Source organism: Psittacula echo, assembly GCF_963264785.1.
Source record: "Psittacula echo genome assembly, chromosome: 3".
NCBI classification, from domain to species: domain Eukaryota; kingdom Metazoa; phylum Chordata; class Aves; order Psittaciformes; family Psittacidae; genus Psittacula; species Psittacula echo.
In genome coordinates, this window is record NC_137736.1 from 29,765,794 (window position 1) to 29,781,670 (window position 15,877).

Genomic DNA, 15,877 nt, shown 5'->3' on the forward strand with positions numbered 1-15,877 from the left:
GCAAATTAATAGAAGATGGACAGAAGTACAAACTACATAACACAATATAATGCTGTGAGATTTTCTAAGCATGTTGCTACTCTTTTCACAGTGAACTAAGTAAGAAGAATGATTTTCCTTAATTTTTGTAATTAAAAGGTGTGGCCCCCTATGACACATGCAGAGTTGAAACAATGGAGAAAAAAGCAGCAGATCTCTCAAACTGTACTGTAACCGCTACAGTATGTACTGATGTCGAATGTTAAGAAAAAAAATTCCGGAGTACTTGCATGAGAGTAAACAGTTCAGCATTCTGTTTGACTAAAACACCAATGAACTGGCATCAGTGTTAACTTTGTAAACACAGTAGCAAAGCACTACATATTCCAGAATCAGAAATGTTTGTTCTACAGCTAATGAATTTTGCCGTTCTCATAGAAAATTCCTCCTACAGATGCTAGAAAAAGAGCATTTTAATTCAGAGCTGCTCTTTTAGACCAATCAATGCTATTTTACTCCATCAATTCCTATCAGGTTCATGTGTTCAAGCTCTATTGTATAAGCCTTCAGGCTAGAATCTTTGTTCGAACAACAAGCCAATATGCTGATGCACAACCCTGCAGGAGAACTGAATCCCACAGTTAATTTCCAACTACTCAATTTGAGTGTGCCCAAAGTCTCAACCATGGTACCGTACCACGAAAAATTCAGAGCCCAGTGCTCTGAAAATATGAACACATAGCACTGCAGATGCTAAGAACAGTAATCCTATATCCTGAAAGAACTTAATCTAATAGAGTAGCTGTGAATGCAAGTGTTTTTGTGAAGGACTACAATACCTCCTCTAAAATGGCAAGCCTGAACCTTAACAGACATAGAAAACTGACACCTAAAAAAGAATTAAGATTTTTCATACTGCTGCATTACTATCATTTAACATTTAATTACAACTACTACACAACTACTGCTTCTGTAACTACTAAGACCTGGTTGTCCCAGAACAAGAAAAGCATCATGCTATAAATCAAACTGCCACCTATTCCAATTCATCTTTCACAGGGAAGGTAACACTACTTTTACAGCCTAATTGCCACAGAATCATCTGGAGGACTTGTGTATCTGGAACTGTTTCTCCTACCTCCAAGCCAAAGAAAGCTTGTACGCTGTTTGTTCTATCCAGACAGTCCAAGCAGTTTGTTCTGACAGTACCGCTTTGAGATCTGTGCCAAGAACAATGAGAGACAGAGAGAGAAAACAACTGAAATAACTCATTTAACACACATACCATCAACAAAGACAGGGACATCAAGATCTGAACCAGAACAGTAAATCAGGGTATTGTCAGGGCAATGTTACTGTCATCGCAAGTATGTTTATAAATGCATCAGCAATAGAGGATTATTTCCAATAATAACAGTAAATTTTGCAGCAGTGTTCACTATAAAAATCTGATTTATTTTTTGCAAATAACATGAGTCTTTCTTCTTCACTTTTTCTCAATTCTCCCTGCTTGCTTGGTTAAAGTGTTACACAGGATTAAGTTTTCTTTTCAAACAATCCTAACAAACACACTTCCCAGGAATCTCAGGGAAATAGTAACTTTTAGTTAAAACAAAAAAGAAATAAAAAGGGGAAAAAAATTAAAAAGTTAGGACAGTTTTGGATTTGTTTAACTGAACTAAAAGTAACAAGACTTTGTGATAAAACTAAAGCCAATTTCAACCCCTCATTACCTTCTCTTTCCTCCCTAAATAAAAATAAAAAATAAGCCCCTTTCCCTTAGCTTAGCAGATGCTTGAGGTCCTCACACATGCTGATCTGCTCCCCTTTCTTTGAGAAGCCCATTAATTTGTGCTATGAAGCTCTCAGAAGGATCACACCAAGCAACATCCACGTTCTTGCCAAGCAATGAGTACAAAATTCTGATGGCTCTTCCAGTGACAGACACTCATTCCTTACTTTTATCATTCCCACTACACACTTTGCCCAGTTAAGTCAGAAAGGCTTCATCACACTTACTTGTAGATCTAACTATAAATTGTAAAAAGTTTTGAAGAACTTTCTCCAAGATTATTTTTTCATTACTATCTTTGTATGTGATATGAAATGTGAAGCAACTTGCTACCTGTGTTAGAAAAAAATCCCTGACATCCTCAAAAGTAGATGGTCCATGAACTTATAAAATTTGTCACTGTATCTAATAAAAGACACAATACTTCAAGCCATCACAAGCCACAGCCTATTTTGCTTTCATTCTGTTGTCAGTCTCTTTGATGGGTGACAATATTGTCTGCATCTCCATCAAGACCCATGGTGTTCCCCCAACACAAAATATCACACTACTTTTAAAGCTTTTTGGAGAATGGTCAGTGACGTTTTGAGGTGGAGGGGGAACCTAAGCACCTTCTCACCAAATCTAATTTTACTCAGGACTAGTATAACCTGCCCCAGGGTGATTTAATCCCACAGCCAGGTTAGAGCACAGAGTGGCACTGGAACCCTCTTCTCCTAATGCACTAGAAATGATGAAACCCCACTGCTCATAGCACAATCCCCTCATTCAACAATTCTCTTTCCCATGGAGAACCTCGCCCCACAGTTTGCTCCGGTATTAATTAAAAGGAGGAAAGGTGTGGAAGGAAGAAAAGCAGGAATGTTGTCTATTTCTAACCCTGCTTCCCTGCTGTTGCTGAGATAAGTACAGCCTTTGCTCTAGGAAGAGGGGTGTGGAAATGGGGACAGAAGAACAAGTACAGCAGGAGCAGGAAATACGGAACAGGGCAGAAAACATGGATCCCATTCATACTTTGTGGGGAACTTAATCTCTCAAATGGGGGACCTACGTGCACACACAGACTGCACTGAACATCAGCATTTACAATAAACAGAAAACAGTATGCTTCATCACTGAGGAAAATACGAATAACATTATACAGGAACATGGAAAACCATGCATTCGTAAAGCCCATACGGGTGCACTCAAGAAAAAGGATGAGTGCCCATTTTCAATTACCAGGTCAATGGCCTGAAATTAAGTCATGCCCCCCTCAATGTCTCAGAGATATTTTCCATTAAAATTTTTAGAGCATATTCAGAATGACACAAAATTTTAAGTGACTCATATTTCAGTCGATAAGCACCATCTTGGATACAATAAAAATACAACAACAAGTAACATTTTTTTCTCTTATCTTCTTGCCAATGGGTGAAAAACATCTCAGAAACATCATTTAATTTGAAGAAATTTACAGAAGTCACACACACAAACCTTTTAACTTCCTTTCCATCAAAATAAAAAAATCCACACTCTAAGAATTTCTGGACTTGAGGTTTAAGCACACTGTGCAGTTTTTCTGCCTTTCCACCTTTAACCATTTGATGATAGTCGAAGTTCACCATTTTGATATCAGCTGAATGCTCAGACGCTTTCAAATGGCTCTGACATTGTAAAAAGAGAGGAAAATTATATAAATATACCAATATCTGAACATATAGCAGTATAAGCTAAGTAAGAGGCTACAAATATTTTTAAAGCTGTTTTCTTAGCTATCTTCTTTATTACATGCTTTCTTTAAGGTAAAATGAAATCATTTTTATCTCTATTGTTCAACAAATCACTCAGAACTGATGAATATTTCCCTGTGTCTTTCTCTTTCTTGTCACAAAGTCAATTTTTTCCTCACTATACTAGAGGTCACCAAGACAGTCTACAGGCTCTTCTACTGTTAAAATGCTTTGATTTGCAATGAGTTGTTTCAGTGGAAATCCTTTTCATGAACAGTTACCAATTCAGACACACCTGTCAGCAACAGGGACTGAGTAAACTCCCTATAAACTACTACTTAAAAAAAAAGTCTGATTATTTAGGTTGTTGTGAAGGGTGACTTGAGAAAATCCTGAAGTGCTCACACAATCTTTGTTGGCAAAGCTATGATCTGCACTGATACGCATCTGGGAGCACTAATGTCTCCTACCAGGATTGCTGGATACAGGGAAGATACAAGTGAATCGCATAAGACATTCAACCATTATAATACAAAGGGAGAGGGAAAAATGGAAAGGGAAATAACAGATGGCTAGTGTTCCCTGGCTTCAGATAGAACTTCTCAAATTGTCAGCTCAATGTGACAGTTATTTTTAACCTAACTAGTGGGAATTCGTGAAAATGGCCACTTACAGTTAACATCTTCTGAATAAACATTCCTGTTTAATCATGAACCAGCTTTTATGTTTAAATTGATTAAATTAATTTTATTTTTTTTAAATATTAAGGAATATATCCAGGAGGAATTACAAAGGAAAGATTTTTAAAATAAAAATCACAGTATTAAATACCACAGAGTATCATTTATTTATTCACCAATTTTATAGTGCAAAAAGGATTTATTTTTAAAATAAACCACTATTAAGCATGAAATATGAAAATAACTTAAAATCCCTCAACACTGTCTTTGTTGCTGCTAGAATTATTCAGTAAAGTAACTAATCCGAACATAATCAAACACTTTCTGTATCTTAAGCACTGTTTTTATGATAATACAATTTTAATCACAAGTGGCAGAGCACAGCATATCTGCTTCATTTTTTTAAGGCTATATAAAAGCTTCATCACAAACAGGCAAATTCCAAGTGAGAGCACAGTGAGAGAATTGTCATACTCACCTGAAAAGCTTTGCTGAGCATGTGCTCCCCTTCTTTTGCCCCAAGTAAATTTACAATAATTTGCTTGCCATATAAATTTTTAAGAGTTTGGAAATGCCTGTTAACAGAAGAAAAATTCCACACTCATCTGGCATGCACAAAATTAACAGAAGCACCTGCAACACCAGCTGAGATGTTACAAAAATGTACTGGGTACTCTCGTACTGCTGCAAGCCCTTTGTTATGTCATGTCCAAACAAATCAATAAAACTCAGTAATAGCACTATAACTGCTGACTGCTATTCAATTAGGATAAATAGCACCAATTTAACAACATACATTTAGTTAGAACCATAAGGCTATGAAGCCGAAGTGTCATGGCAGGAATAAAATCAAAATATAGATTTTACTTTTATACAGTGGCTGACAAATACAGATTATTCAATGCAAGCATGCTACAATTTTGGTTTGATTTTGGTTGGTTTTGTTTGTTTTTTGTTTTTTTTTTTTTTTTTAATTTAACAAAGTATTTCACTATTTTAAATTTCCTTCAAAGTTTTCAACAAAGCACTCAAAGGCACAAACAGTCCTGTAGAAGTTTGAAAAAATTGCCCAAGCACTTCGCTGCTTTGCTGAATCACACATTTGTATAGACAGACCCTCCCATTTGGAATAACATATCCCATCCCTCTGATGCATCACTTATCAGAGGTTTGTAGTGCATTAACAAAAATCTAAGACATTCTTTCACCTGTCAAAAGCTGGTGCATTCGCCTCAAAACCCCTTGACATTCTGACACGATGGGATCCCACCTACGACATGAAGATTGCATTTAATTATTTGTCTTTATGCATTTGATGAATTGTTCTTCAAAGACCTATTTTGATGCTAAATATGGCCTAAAAATTCATTTCACTTTCTAAATGAAATCTCCAAAATTTATTCTTCATGCTATGGTGTGCACTCTTTTTTTTATGCTTTTCTTAAAATCCTCTTCTTTTTTCTAAAAACTGGAATGAAATTATATTAGAAAAACTTGATCCATATTGCCTTTCTGAGAAGACATAGCCTCAACAGCAATTCAGAAGAAGACAGTCTTGTTGGATGCCCTTAGATAACCTATTTTAAAATAGCAATTTAAATTAAAACAGAAAAACTCAGAATTTCAAAGAGCAAACATCTAAAAAACAGTGGTCATTCAAATCTTATGCAAAACAGCATTCAGACACTTAAGAGCAGCCAGCATGGTGAATTAAACAATAACACCAACTTGCTCCCGAAGGATGACCACATCCTCACAGGTAACCGTGCAGAAGAGCCTAAATGTAAGATGTTTAAAAAGACATTAATAAGAATTATCTGTATGACTGAATTTATCTCCTGCTTACCTGCAGACCTGGCTGCTCCCAAAATAATGGAACGGATCCTCGAATCTGTATGAAAGATGACACAGAGTCATCCAAAAATATCACCTGTTGAGGAAAAAAAAACCACCCAAACATTAGTGTTAATAGGTATTACAGAGTGTAAGGGTTTAGGTTTATTAGCCTTAGCTAAACATAGGGTAAATAAAATACATTTGGGTGACATGGTTTAGTGTGGGGTGTCCCTGCCCATGGCAGGGGGGTTGGAACTAGATGATCTTAAGGTCCTTTCCAACCCTAACTATTCTATGATTCTATGATTACATATTCCACACTACAAGCTAAAATATTAATCATGTTCCCAAGACTCCTCTCTCTCTACACTCTGAACAATTCATAAAAGAAGTTCTGGCAGTCTCACACACCCCTGCAAAATCACGATTCACAACATCTAAGAAAACATAACACACTTTTGTTATTGGGGCCTGAATGAATTCAGTGCTAAGAGTAACTTGTTTTAAAAAACCTTGTTAAGACCTTCCTGTAGGAGCAGTTATAATGTACACTCAGTGCACAGAAAGTAACAATACCACCTACTAAGAGCACCTGCACAGATTTTGTGCATCAGAATCCAAAATACAATGGTCTACTAAAGTTTGCTGTATGTTTAAGTGTAATGACATGCCAGTCATCCAATGAAATTAGCCTAGCAAAAAAACTTGGATGGAGAAACTGTACACCACTCTGTCCTAACTACTGAAACTGGATGTGTACAAGCAGAGCCTTTCCTGCATAAAATCCTACTGAAGTCACCAAAACTTAGCAAAGTGTCAGTGAGTCAACCAAAGATACCTACTACCTACTCACATGCACGGAGTTGCAGGAACATCTTCACAACTAGATTATCATAAGAAGTAAGCAAAGAAAGGCCAGCAAAGCATGATTTAATAGCTTCTTGAATTTTTTAATAATAAGGGCAAAGATATTCAATCAAATGCAGCAGAATTACAGGCTTTAAGAACTACCTTTCGCAGGAGCTGTGTTAAGTAACCCTAGGAATGCTTTTATTTTTCCTGAACCACAGGGTACTATGCATTTGCCAAAAATCTCTTTTGCTTGTTTCTAAGGATTTTTACTTTATTACTAGCTCAGGCCCAAAGAAGTACATGCTCACCTACAGCCTAGAAGGCTGAAAGGAAATACAGCCACCTGCCAACAGTTCAGCTGATGGATAACAGCTTCTTAAGCTATTGAAACTCAGATCCGTGCATGCCCTTACCCTAAGCTACACTGAAAATCAAGATCATCAAATTATGTAACCTACTTAGACTCTTTATTTAGCAGCAAAGGAACTATTCAAATATCTGTCAATCACAGACTTGACTTGTGATCTGTTGATTTAGGGCAACAAAACTATCCACAGACATGCTTATCTTGAGTTCATCAGCCAAGCAATGTGCACTGTAGTGTAACATACCTGCTCTGTTTCAACAAAGTTAGCAACGTGTCCATCATCGTTTGTTCCCCGAACGTTAAATCTAGTGCCAGCCCGCTCACAGCTCAGTCGTGAAATGAGACAAGCCTTTGCCTGCTTGTGAGCCGCATAAATTGTCCTTATCTCCACTCCTCCACACATGAGACGTAACAACCAGTCATCACAGTTCACACCATAGTGCTTCAGATGTAAATGCAGTGACTGGTTCCTATCAGGAAAAAAAAAAAACCTAACTGAAAGGAAATAAAATACAGCTCAAATTGTTAAGCCAGCTACTAAGTTCTTATATTTTACACCCACTACTAGAAGTAACAAAAATATGCACGTTATAGTTTTATAACTCTTATTTAAGCATACCTGAAACAGCAAAGTTTACAAGAGAACAGCTGAAATGTTTGCACAATAAGAATATGGGGTGAAGCCATGAATTTTAATTAAAATAAAATAATGGCCCTTAAAAAAATAGCCCTTATAGCCTCTGCTCTTCACCCAGCAAAAAACAACACTCCAAACTTGTTTGTATTTCTCCACTCGGCCTCATTTTGAGAAGCCAAAGATTACAGACTCTGGCAAAAAGCAAGCCAGAATTCCATTTACAGGGTTACATTTTTGTGATGGGTAAAGTACCATTCAATTTCACATAGTCACAAAATAAAGCTAGAAAAAAAGTTTTGTCAACATACACTGATCATTTCTACTACAAGTCACCATAAGGCATTATTTGCTCAGACAAGCTTCCCGGAATACACTGACAGCCAACTGATTTTCAAATTTCTGTAAATACAAATTTCAGGGTTAAGTGTTGGTACATTATATATTACATATACTGTTCTCTAATACCAACTGCAACGCAAATGAAAGAAAGATCCACAACTTGCATATGCCTGTGCATTAAGGAGTACCAATCAACACTGTAGTAAGTATCTAAGACTAAAGTTTGGGGTTTGTGAGAGACAGAGTCCCACTCTAGTGGGGCTTGGCTTTTGATCTTCTTTGGAAACTGCCCAGAAAACAACATACTTGATTGAAAGGTTGAAGCTATTCACTTTAATTTTAGCCCTTTCATTCTAACTTCCAATAAAAAAAACCAAAATAAACTTATAAAACACCTCAGTTCAATTATTAATGAAGATTCAAATCCTGTGAACCAAGTATGCATTCACTCTACAGAAAGTATTACAACAGGACACTGAGAAAGCAATCTGAGACTGGAACTTTTGAATAGGAAAAGCCCAAGAAAGCTTACAAGTGCATAAGCAGAATACTTTCTGTTATTGACTTTAATGTTTACATTCCTATTCTTGGAATCTGTGACATTCAATCTACCTCCTCCGAGGACTGATTCTTACTGAAAAAAAAGAGTCAGGTAACTTCAGAAGTCTTATGACAGGGGCCAAAATCAGACAAGCTTATTTGGACAGAGCCAACAGGCACCATCACTTCTCAAGCCTTCAAACATTGACTTATCAATGGAGAGCCCAGTCTTTTTCCAGATGCAGAGACAGACAGCTAGTTACAGCTAGGCTCCTGTAACTCCTGTAAACCTACATCAAAGTAGATGTGTTTCTGAAGATGAGAGCTTGTTTTCTGTCTTAATACACATATTTTGTCTTATAGAGCAATCTGATCCTAATAATGGCAAAGTGTACAGTAGCACTGGCACACATGGCAGAGCTGGTTTGGCATCCTATATATTGGACAGGAGAGGAAGAGAGACATAGCTTTTCACCTGTTCTAACAGCACACTGCCAAACCTTCAGGACCTTTTCAAGGTTCATGGACACATACACCATTTCTAACCACATCTGAAAATACGGGAGCAGAATTTCTTCCACGACAGTGTGTATTACTGGCATTATTTAAAATGCTTATTGGCAGAAACAGCAGAATTCCTTTTACCAAGAATTCTCTGTGTGAAAACCTATACTTTATTAAAAAATACCAGTAAATAGGTCCTGAATTCAGCAGCCAAGCAATGTGCACTGTAGCATAGCCTACCCACTCTGTTTAAACAAAAACAGCATTACGACAATTATCTGTACAATAACACCTTAAAAGCCCTTTCGTATGTTGGAAACATACTTGAAAACTATATATAAACACCACACCTTTTTAGAATCCAGAATGTTCAAAGGATGAAAATTTTCTTTAAAGCTCTATTACCTTACTGATTTAAAAAAAATTGACATACTTACTGAAGAATTAAGACACCAAAGCTGAAACACAACATCATGACAACTGTTCATATCAAAGTATAATATCATAAGCAGTGAAAAACAGTGTCTTCCAATTAAGAAACTCCAAGTAGCCATGGAAATGTTATATCATTAATAATATACTTATGTCCTTAGAGATAAAATTGTGCTATTCTATCTCATCAACATTTTCATGACAAAGGTGTACATTTAGGAGCTGATAAGGACACCACTAAAAACTTGCCACAGATTAGTCTGCACAGGCATGCATTATTCTACACAGTGTCTGATAAAATGCACTTTGAACTCACCAGAAGAACCTATTGTCAGTGGTGTGCTCCTGCATGCTGCGGTGAGCATTGAGACTAAGATCTAAACTGACCCCAGTTGCAGACCATGCAAAATAAAAGTTGCCCGAGTTTAAAACTTTGCGCACTTCTGAAATACGATCCTCGTCTGTTGAATCAATTCGTAACGATACAAACTCAGTGGAAGTAACTCGAAAAACTTCCGAGTCTTGAATCTTTCCCACAGACATGCATCCTGTTACTAGAACCAGATAATGTAACAACGTGTCTCCTGTAAAACAAGAAAAGGCACATATAACAGAATGAATCTTAGCGGAGAGTGACATATTCAATGCATTCATATGCTTAAATGTACACATCCTGGCCCCTAGTTTGCCTAAAAAAAGTACAAAAAGAACCAACATCAAGAATTCATTTTCAAGTTCTACAGAAGAAAATGCAAACAGGAGAAACTGTGCTGCAAACAACAGGGATTGTGAAAACGGAAGTTATTTTTGTCCACTCCCTCATATCTGGGAGTGCTCCAAACTTGCAAGTTACTTGATGAAGACAGAAAATAAAAAGCAACAAAGAGCCCAGTTCCTGTTGTGAGCATCCTGTGCTGTGCAGTTTTACAGGAGCAGCACAATTCTCTTTCCCAAATGAAAAAATAAGGCTTTACGTATTTTACTCACCAAGATTTAATCTTAATACACCCAAAAGCCCATATGCATCCATTACTTTGGAATAGGTATTCTTGATTGTGTCTTTTTCTGCAGAAGCTACGGAGAGAAAATTTAAGATCTTACAGAAGACCATACACTATGATAGGGAGAATAAGTACACTCTAAACTGAAAATCTGAAATTACAAAAGTAGCATTTATGTGAAACTTCTGGAAAGAAATCAAAATGTATGAGCATATGTCATTTTATAATGGAAAATGAGTATTCGATTTTATGACAAATTATGATCATGCTGTGTTTTTAGGCAACAAAAATAGGACTTGCAAAAACTCCAAGTGATATTAAAGGAGAACACTGGCATTTTTAACATCATCATCTCTTAATATAAAAAAGCATTTAAAACACAGGCAAATGAGTTTCGTGGGTATGCTCTCCCTTAATTAGTTAAAATTAGAACATTGCAAAATGCTTTTTTTTTTTTTTTTCCCCATGAAAAAATAAATCTCTAAGAATAAAACTGTGATGTGGCAGTATTATTTCCAGATAAAGTAAACAGGATTATCACAAGCACATTTTAACTAGTGCTAAATATATTCCAAGCAAATAAAATCTTTCGTAGGTCCACAAGATAATGGTATTTAAAAGCCATGTCTTAGATTAGGAAAACACAATTTTAATAGACTTTTTTTTTTTTGGGGGGGGGAAAGTAGTATTTTAGAAGAAACTGAAGTATATCTACCATTATTCACCTGGGAGTTAACATACACTTTGGGATTTTAATCAGCACTCAAAAAAACAGACCCACAAACTTGACTGTAGAGCCAGGTGATGGAGACGCTGCAGATCACACCTGTCCTGAGATTTTTGCTCATGACTGAGCCTGCAATTTAAGTGCAAAGACCAACAATTCCAGCTGTGCCACTGGATCCACAGGGATCAAGATTTCTGAATCACCAAGGATCAGCACCTTCTCCCTCCTCAGAAATTACCCAATAATTAATTTTCACTTTGACAATAAAAAAATCAGAATTTCACATAAAGAAAAGCATAAATCAAAACACCTATTGCCCTGGTATTGTATTGTGCTCTCTTTCACATTGGCTGTATTTTCTTTAGAACTGCTGCTGTGAATTTTTTTAATGAGTATTCCCTCAGCTTAGCATAGCTCTGCCTGTGCACAAGCCTATCCCTTCTGTTCAACTGTCCACCAGCTCCATTATTAAAGTGGATAAGAAGCTCCAATATAGAAAAAACAACTAGCTAACCTCAGCCCGAAACCTAAGCTCATTCAATGTTATAAATGCATTTTAAAAGCTTAACTATTTGCACTGATACACTGTATTCCCTTAAACCAGATTCTAAAGGTAAGAGAATTATAGCAGCATGATTATTTCCAAAGTCCCCATAATAAGTGTTGAGATCCACAGCCAATCTAAGCATATTGTTTACAGACACTGATTTTGTTAGCATCACCAAACCATGTTTTTCTTAACCAGATCACCATCAGGCTGGAAAAAGCAACTTCTAAGCTTCAAAACCTGGAATCCATTCTTCCAGCAAGCATTTAATGATGTCAACCTACTCCTATAAACTCAACTTTTGGTAACCAGAGAACTGTTACAGCCTTCTTTCATTTAAAATTATTAATGAAAGATTGAGGCTTAGTTTCAAACCTTTTGCAGGATTTTTCTTAAAGGTGCCTGCTAGCATTTAATGACATTTCAGAAGAATGTTTTTTTCTGTCTTCTATGGATTTATTCTCTTTTTCCATTGCACAGAACGCCCATTATAAGTAAATCCCTTAATAAGTAAATGCCTGAAGTAAATGAAGTAATATGGACTTTGCAAATTCAGATCAACAAAAAAGGCTACCGCTAATAAGCAGCAAAGGGTTGAAAAAACAAACTTTAAAAAATGGAAATTTGAAAACTTACTGTGGTTAGTGAATTATTATTTTCTTAACAAAGCATCCAAGCACCAACCAAAAGCATTTCATACCATGTTTTTCAGTTACATTAGATCTAATATACAGTGAACTCTGAGCAAAGCTTTTCCATGGTTGAGTGTGTGTTTCCATCTTGTACTGCCTGCACTTTTCCTATCTTTTGTTCACATGGGAAAACAGCAAACAGTGCACACCTCAGAAGGTTCACTTCATCTGTCCAGCCCTGGCCTATCCTCACCTACCTCCATGTTTCAGCTACTGCCTCTGCAGAACTCAAGTCTAGGCACAAGATGAAAGAATTATGGGATCTGGTGAGCAATGGATGCTAAAAGAAAAAAAACCAAACACACAAGCCAGAGTGTAATCTGTTACTGCCTGCCAATGAACATGGCATTTCCCGTTTCTGAAGATACCAAAATTAAATTTCCAGGTTTTCATATCACTCTGTACCAAACAGTATAAGTGACAACGTAAATGCTTTGGAACTATCCAAATTCTTCCTATTAGTATCATATTTAACTCTTCTTCACCCAAGCAGTAAGCTTCTTGAAGACCTATGCTCTCACTTCATTCAGCATGCAAAGCCATCAGATACAGCTGGATATACAAGAGCCACTGAAGGGACCCCATCATTACAGTATCTTACATTCAGTGAATGCAAAGTCAACTTTCAGTTTCCTCTATGAACAGCTGAAATTACCAACTGGGTGAACTGCAGCTTAGAAGTTAAACCACTTTAACTTTCTAAGTTAAAACTTAGAAGTTAAACTTCCTGTGGAAGGCTAAGGTAATCCCAGCAGAAGGAGAGAGCATCTTCAAGAGCATTTCCGAAAGCATTTCCTCTCCAACATTGTTAATGAATGAGAACACCTCTTCCCAAAATGGCAGGTTGGTCTGCAGCCATGAGAACCCTTTTGACTTTGATTTATGAGCTCCACATCTTGAAAAGAATTGCAACTAATACAAATATGCACTCAGAAAACAAAATACTCCTGTCCCGCAAATTAATGGACCTTAATTCGCCTTGAGAAATTGACTTTTCTATTTACTGTATCTTTAAATAGCTGGAAGTAAGCAAACATAATTAAAGTTGTCTGAAAAAAATATAAAATAATGTTACTCACTAAGAAGAACAAATTAAGACATGCAACTTCTAAAGACAGAAATTAACAACTGGAATGACAACTTTCATCCATAACACTGGACTTAACAGATTTTAAATTATACTGTAAAGGAGCACGAAACAGTAGACAATGCTAGCATACATATGTCTGTGTATAAAGATGGACATAAAACATTACAAGGCAGTATTTCTTCTATAGCTTCATATGTCTCTAAGCACCTCATCTACATAACTTTTAAACACCTCCAGGGATTGTGACTCAACCACTTCCCTGAGCAGCCTGTTCCAGTGTTTGATAACCCTTTCAGTGAACACATTTTTTCTAATATCCAATGTAAACCTCCCCTGATATAACTTGAGCCCGTTACCTCTTGTCCTATCACTTGTTACCTGGGAGAAGAGACTAACACCCACTTCACTACAACCTCCTTTCAGGTAGATGTAGAGAACTATAAGATTTCCCTGAGACTCTTTCTCTCAGACTAAACAATCCCAGTTCCCTCAGCAGCTCCTCGTAAGACCTAATCTCCAGACCCTTCACCAGCTTCGTTGTCCTTCTCTGGACACGCTCCAGCACCTCCACATCTTTCTTGCCATGAGGGGCCAAGAGCGAACACAGGATTCAAAGTGCAGCCTAAGCAGTGCCAAATGCAGGCGGACAATCACTGCCCTAGCCCTTCTGTCTACGCTATTTCTGAAACAGGCCAGGCTACTGTTGGCCTTCTTGGCTGCCTGGACACAAGCTGGCTTGTGTTCAGCAGCTGTCAATCACCAGCCCTAGGTCCTTTTCCACTGAGCAGCTTTCCAGCCACTCTTACCAAAGCCTGTAGCATTGCATGGGGTTGTTGCGACCCAGGTGCAGGACCCAGCACTGAGCCCTGTTGAACCTCATACCATTGGCCACTGCCCATCAATCCAGCCAGTTTTTTACCCAGTGAAGTGTATGCCTGTCCAAGCTATGAGCAGCCAGTTTCTCCAGAAGAATGCTGTAGGAAACAGTGTCAAAGGCTTTACTAAAGTCTAGGTAGAAAACATCCACACCTTTTCCCTCATCCACTAAGTGGATCACCTTGTCTGACAAGGAGATAAGGTTAGTCAAGCGGTACCTGCCTTTCATTAACCCATGCTGACTAGGCCTGATCCCCTGGTTGTCCTGTACATGCTATGGATGATATGCTCCAAAACATTCCCCAGCACTGAGGTCAGACTGACAGGCCTGTAGTTCTCCCATCCCTGGCCATCATATTTGCTAACTTCCAGTTAACCGGACCCTTCCCAGTTAGCCAGGAGTGCTGATAAATGATGGAAAGTGGCTCAGTGAGCACTTCCGCCAGCTCCCTTAGTAACCTTGGGTGGATCACATCCAGCCTCATAGACTTGTGTGTGTCTAACTGGTGTAACTGGTTGCTGACCATTTCTTCTTGAATTATGGGGGCTTCCTTCTGCTTCCCATCCCTGTCTTCCTGCTCAGGGGGCTGGGAACCTGGAGAACAAGTGGTCCTACTATTGAAGACTAAGGCAAAGAAGACATTAAGTACCTCAGCCTTTTCCTCATCCTTTGCCACTATATTTACTCCCACATCCAATAAAGGTTCTCCTTTACCCTCCTTTTGTTGCTGATGCATTTATAGAAACATTTTTTATTGTCTTTTACAGCATTAGCCAGATTAAGTTCTAATTGGGCTTTGGCTCTTCCAATTTTCTCCTTGTATAAACTCATGACATCCTTGTACTCCTCCTGAGTTGCCTGCCCCTTCTTCTAAAGGTCATAACTCTCCTTTTTTTCCTGAGTTCCAGCCAAAGCTCTCTGTTCAGCCAGTCCAGTCTTCTTCCCTGCCAGCTTGCCTTTTTGCACATGGGGACAGCCTGCTCCTGCATCTTTAAGATTTCCTCCTTGAAGAATGTCCAGATTTTCTGGACTCCTTTGCCCTTCAGGACTGCCTCCCAAGGGACTTGTCAACCAGTCTCCTAAACAGGCCAAAGTCTGCTCTCAGGAAGTCAATGTAGCAGTTCTGCTGACTCCCCTCCCTACCTCTCCAACAACTGAGAACTCTGTCATTTTGTGATTGCTATTTAGCGCATACATATTAAAAAAAAAAAAAAATCACAAAACTTTTAATATGGTTTTCAGGTCCATTTGTAATACATTCTTGTAAAAAGCC

At 37.8% G+C, this 15,877-nt stretch overlaps 1 protein-coding gene across 4 annotated transcripts in view; it reads right to left on the reverse strand.

The window, feature by feature from the left end:
- Window positions 1-15,877, reverse strand: part of SYNJ1 (synaptojanin 1) — a 62,786-nt gene that overhangs the window by 38,857 nt on the left and 8,052 nt on the right. For 3 of the 4 annotated variants that reach the window (XM_080612159.1, XM_080612157.1, XM_080612158.1), the window contains exons 3-10: window positions 10,658-10,744; window positions 9,987-10,254; window positions 7,463-7,688; window positions 6,010-6,093; window positions 5,372-5,433; window positions 4,642-4,738; window positions 3,248-3,417; window positions 1,118-1,199 (exon numbers count right to left, since the gene is read on the reverse strand). In XM_080612159.1, coding sequence (XP_080468285.1) covers window positions 1,118-1,199; window positions 3,248-3,417; window positions 4,642-4,738; window positions 5,372-5,433; window positions 6,010-6,093; window positions 7,463-7,688; window positions 9,987-10,254; window positions 10,658-10,744 — 1,076 coding nt within the window. Of the gene's footprint in view, window positions 1-1,117; window positions 1,200-3,247; window positions 3,418-4,641; window positions 4,739-5,371; window positions 5,434-6,009; window positions 6,094-7,462; window positions 7,689-9,986; window positions 10,255-10,657; window positions 10,745-15,877 lie in introns of those variants that run through there. The other variant, XM_080612160.1, reaches the window with a different exon arrangement.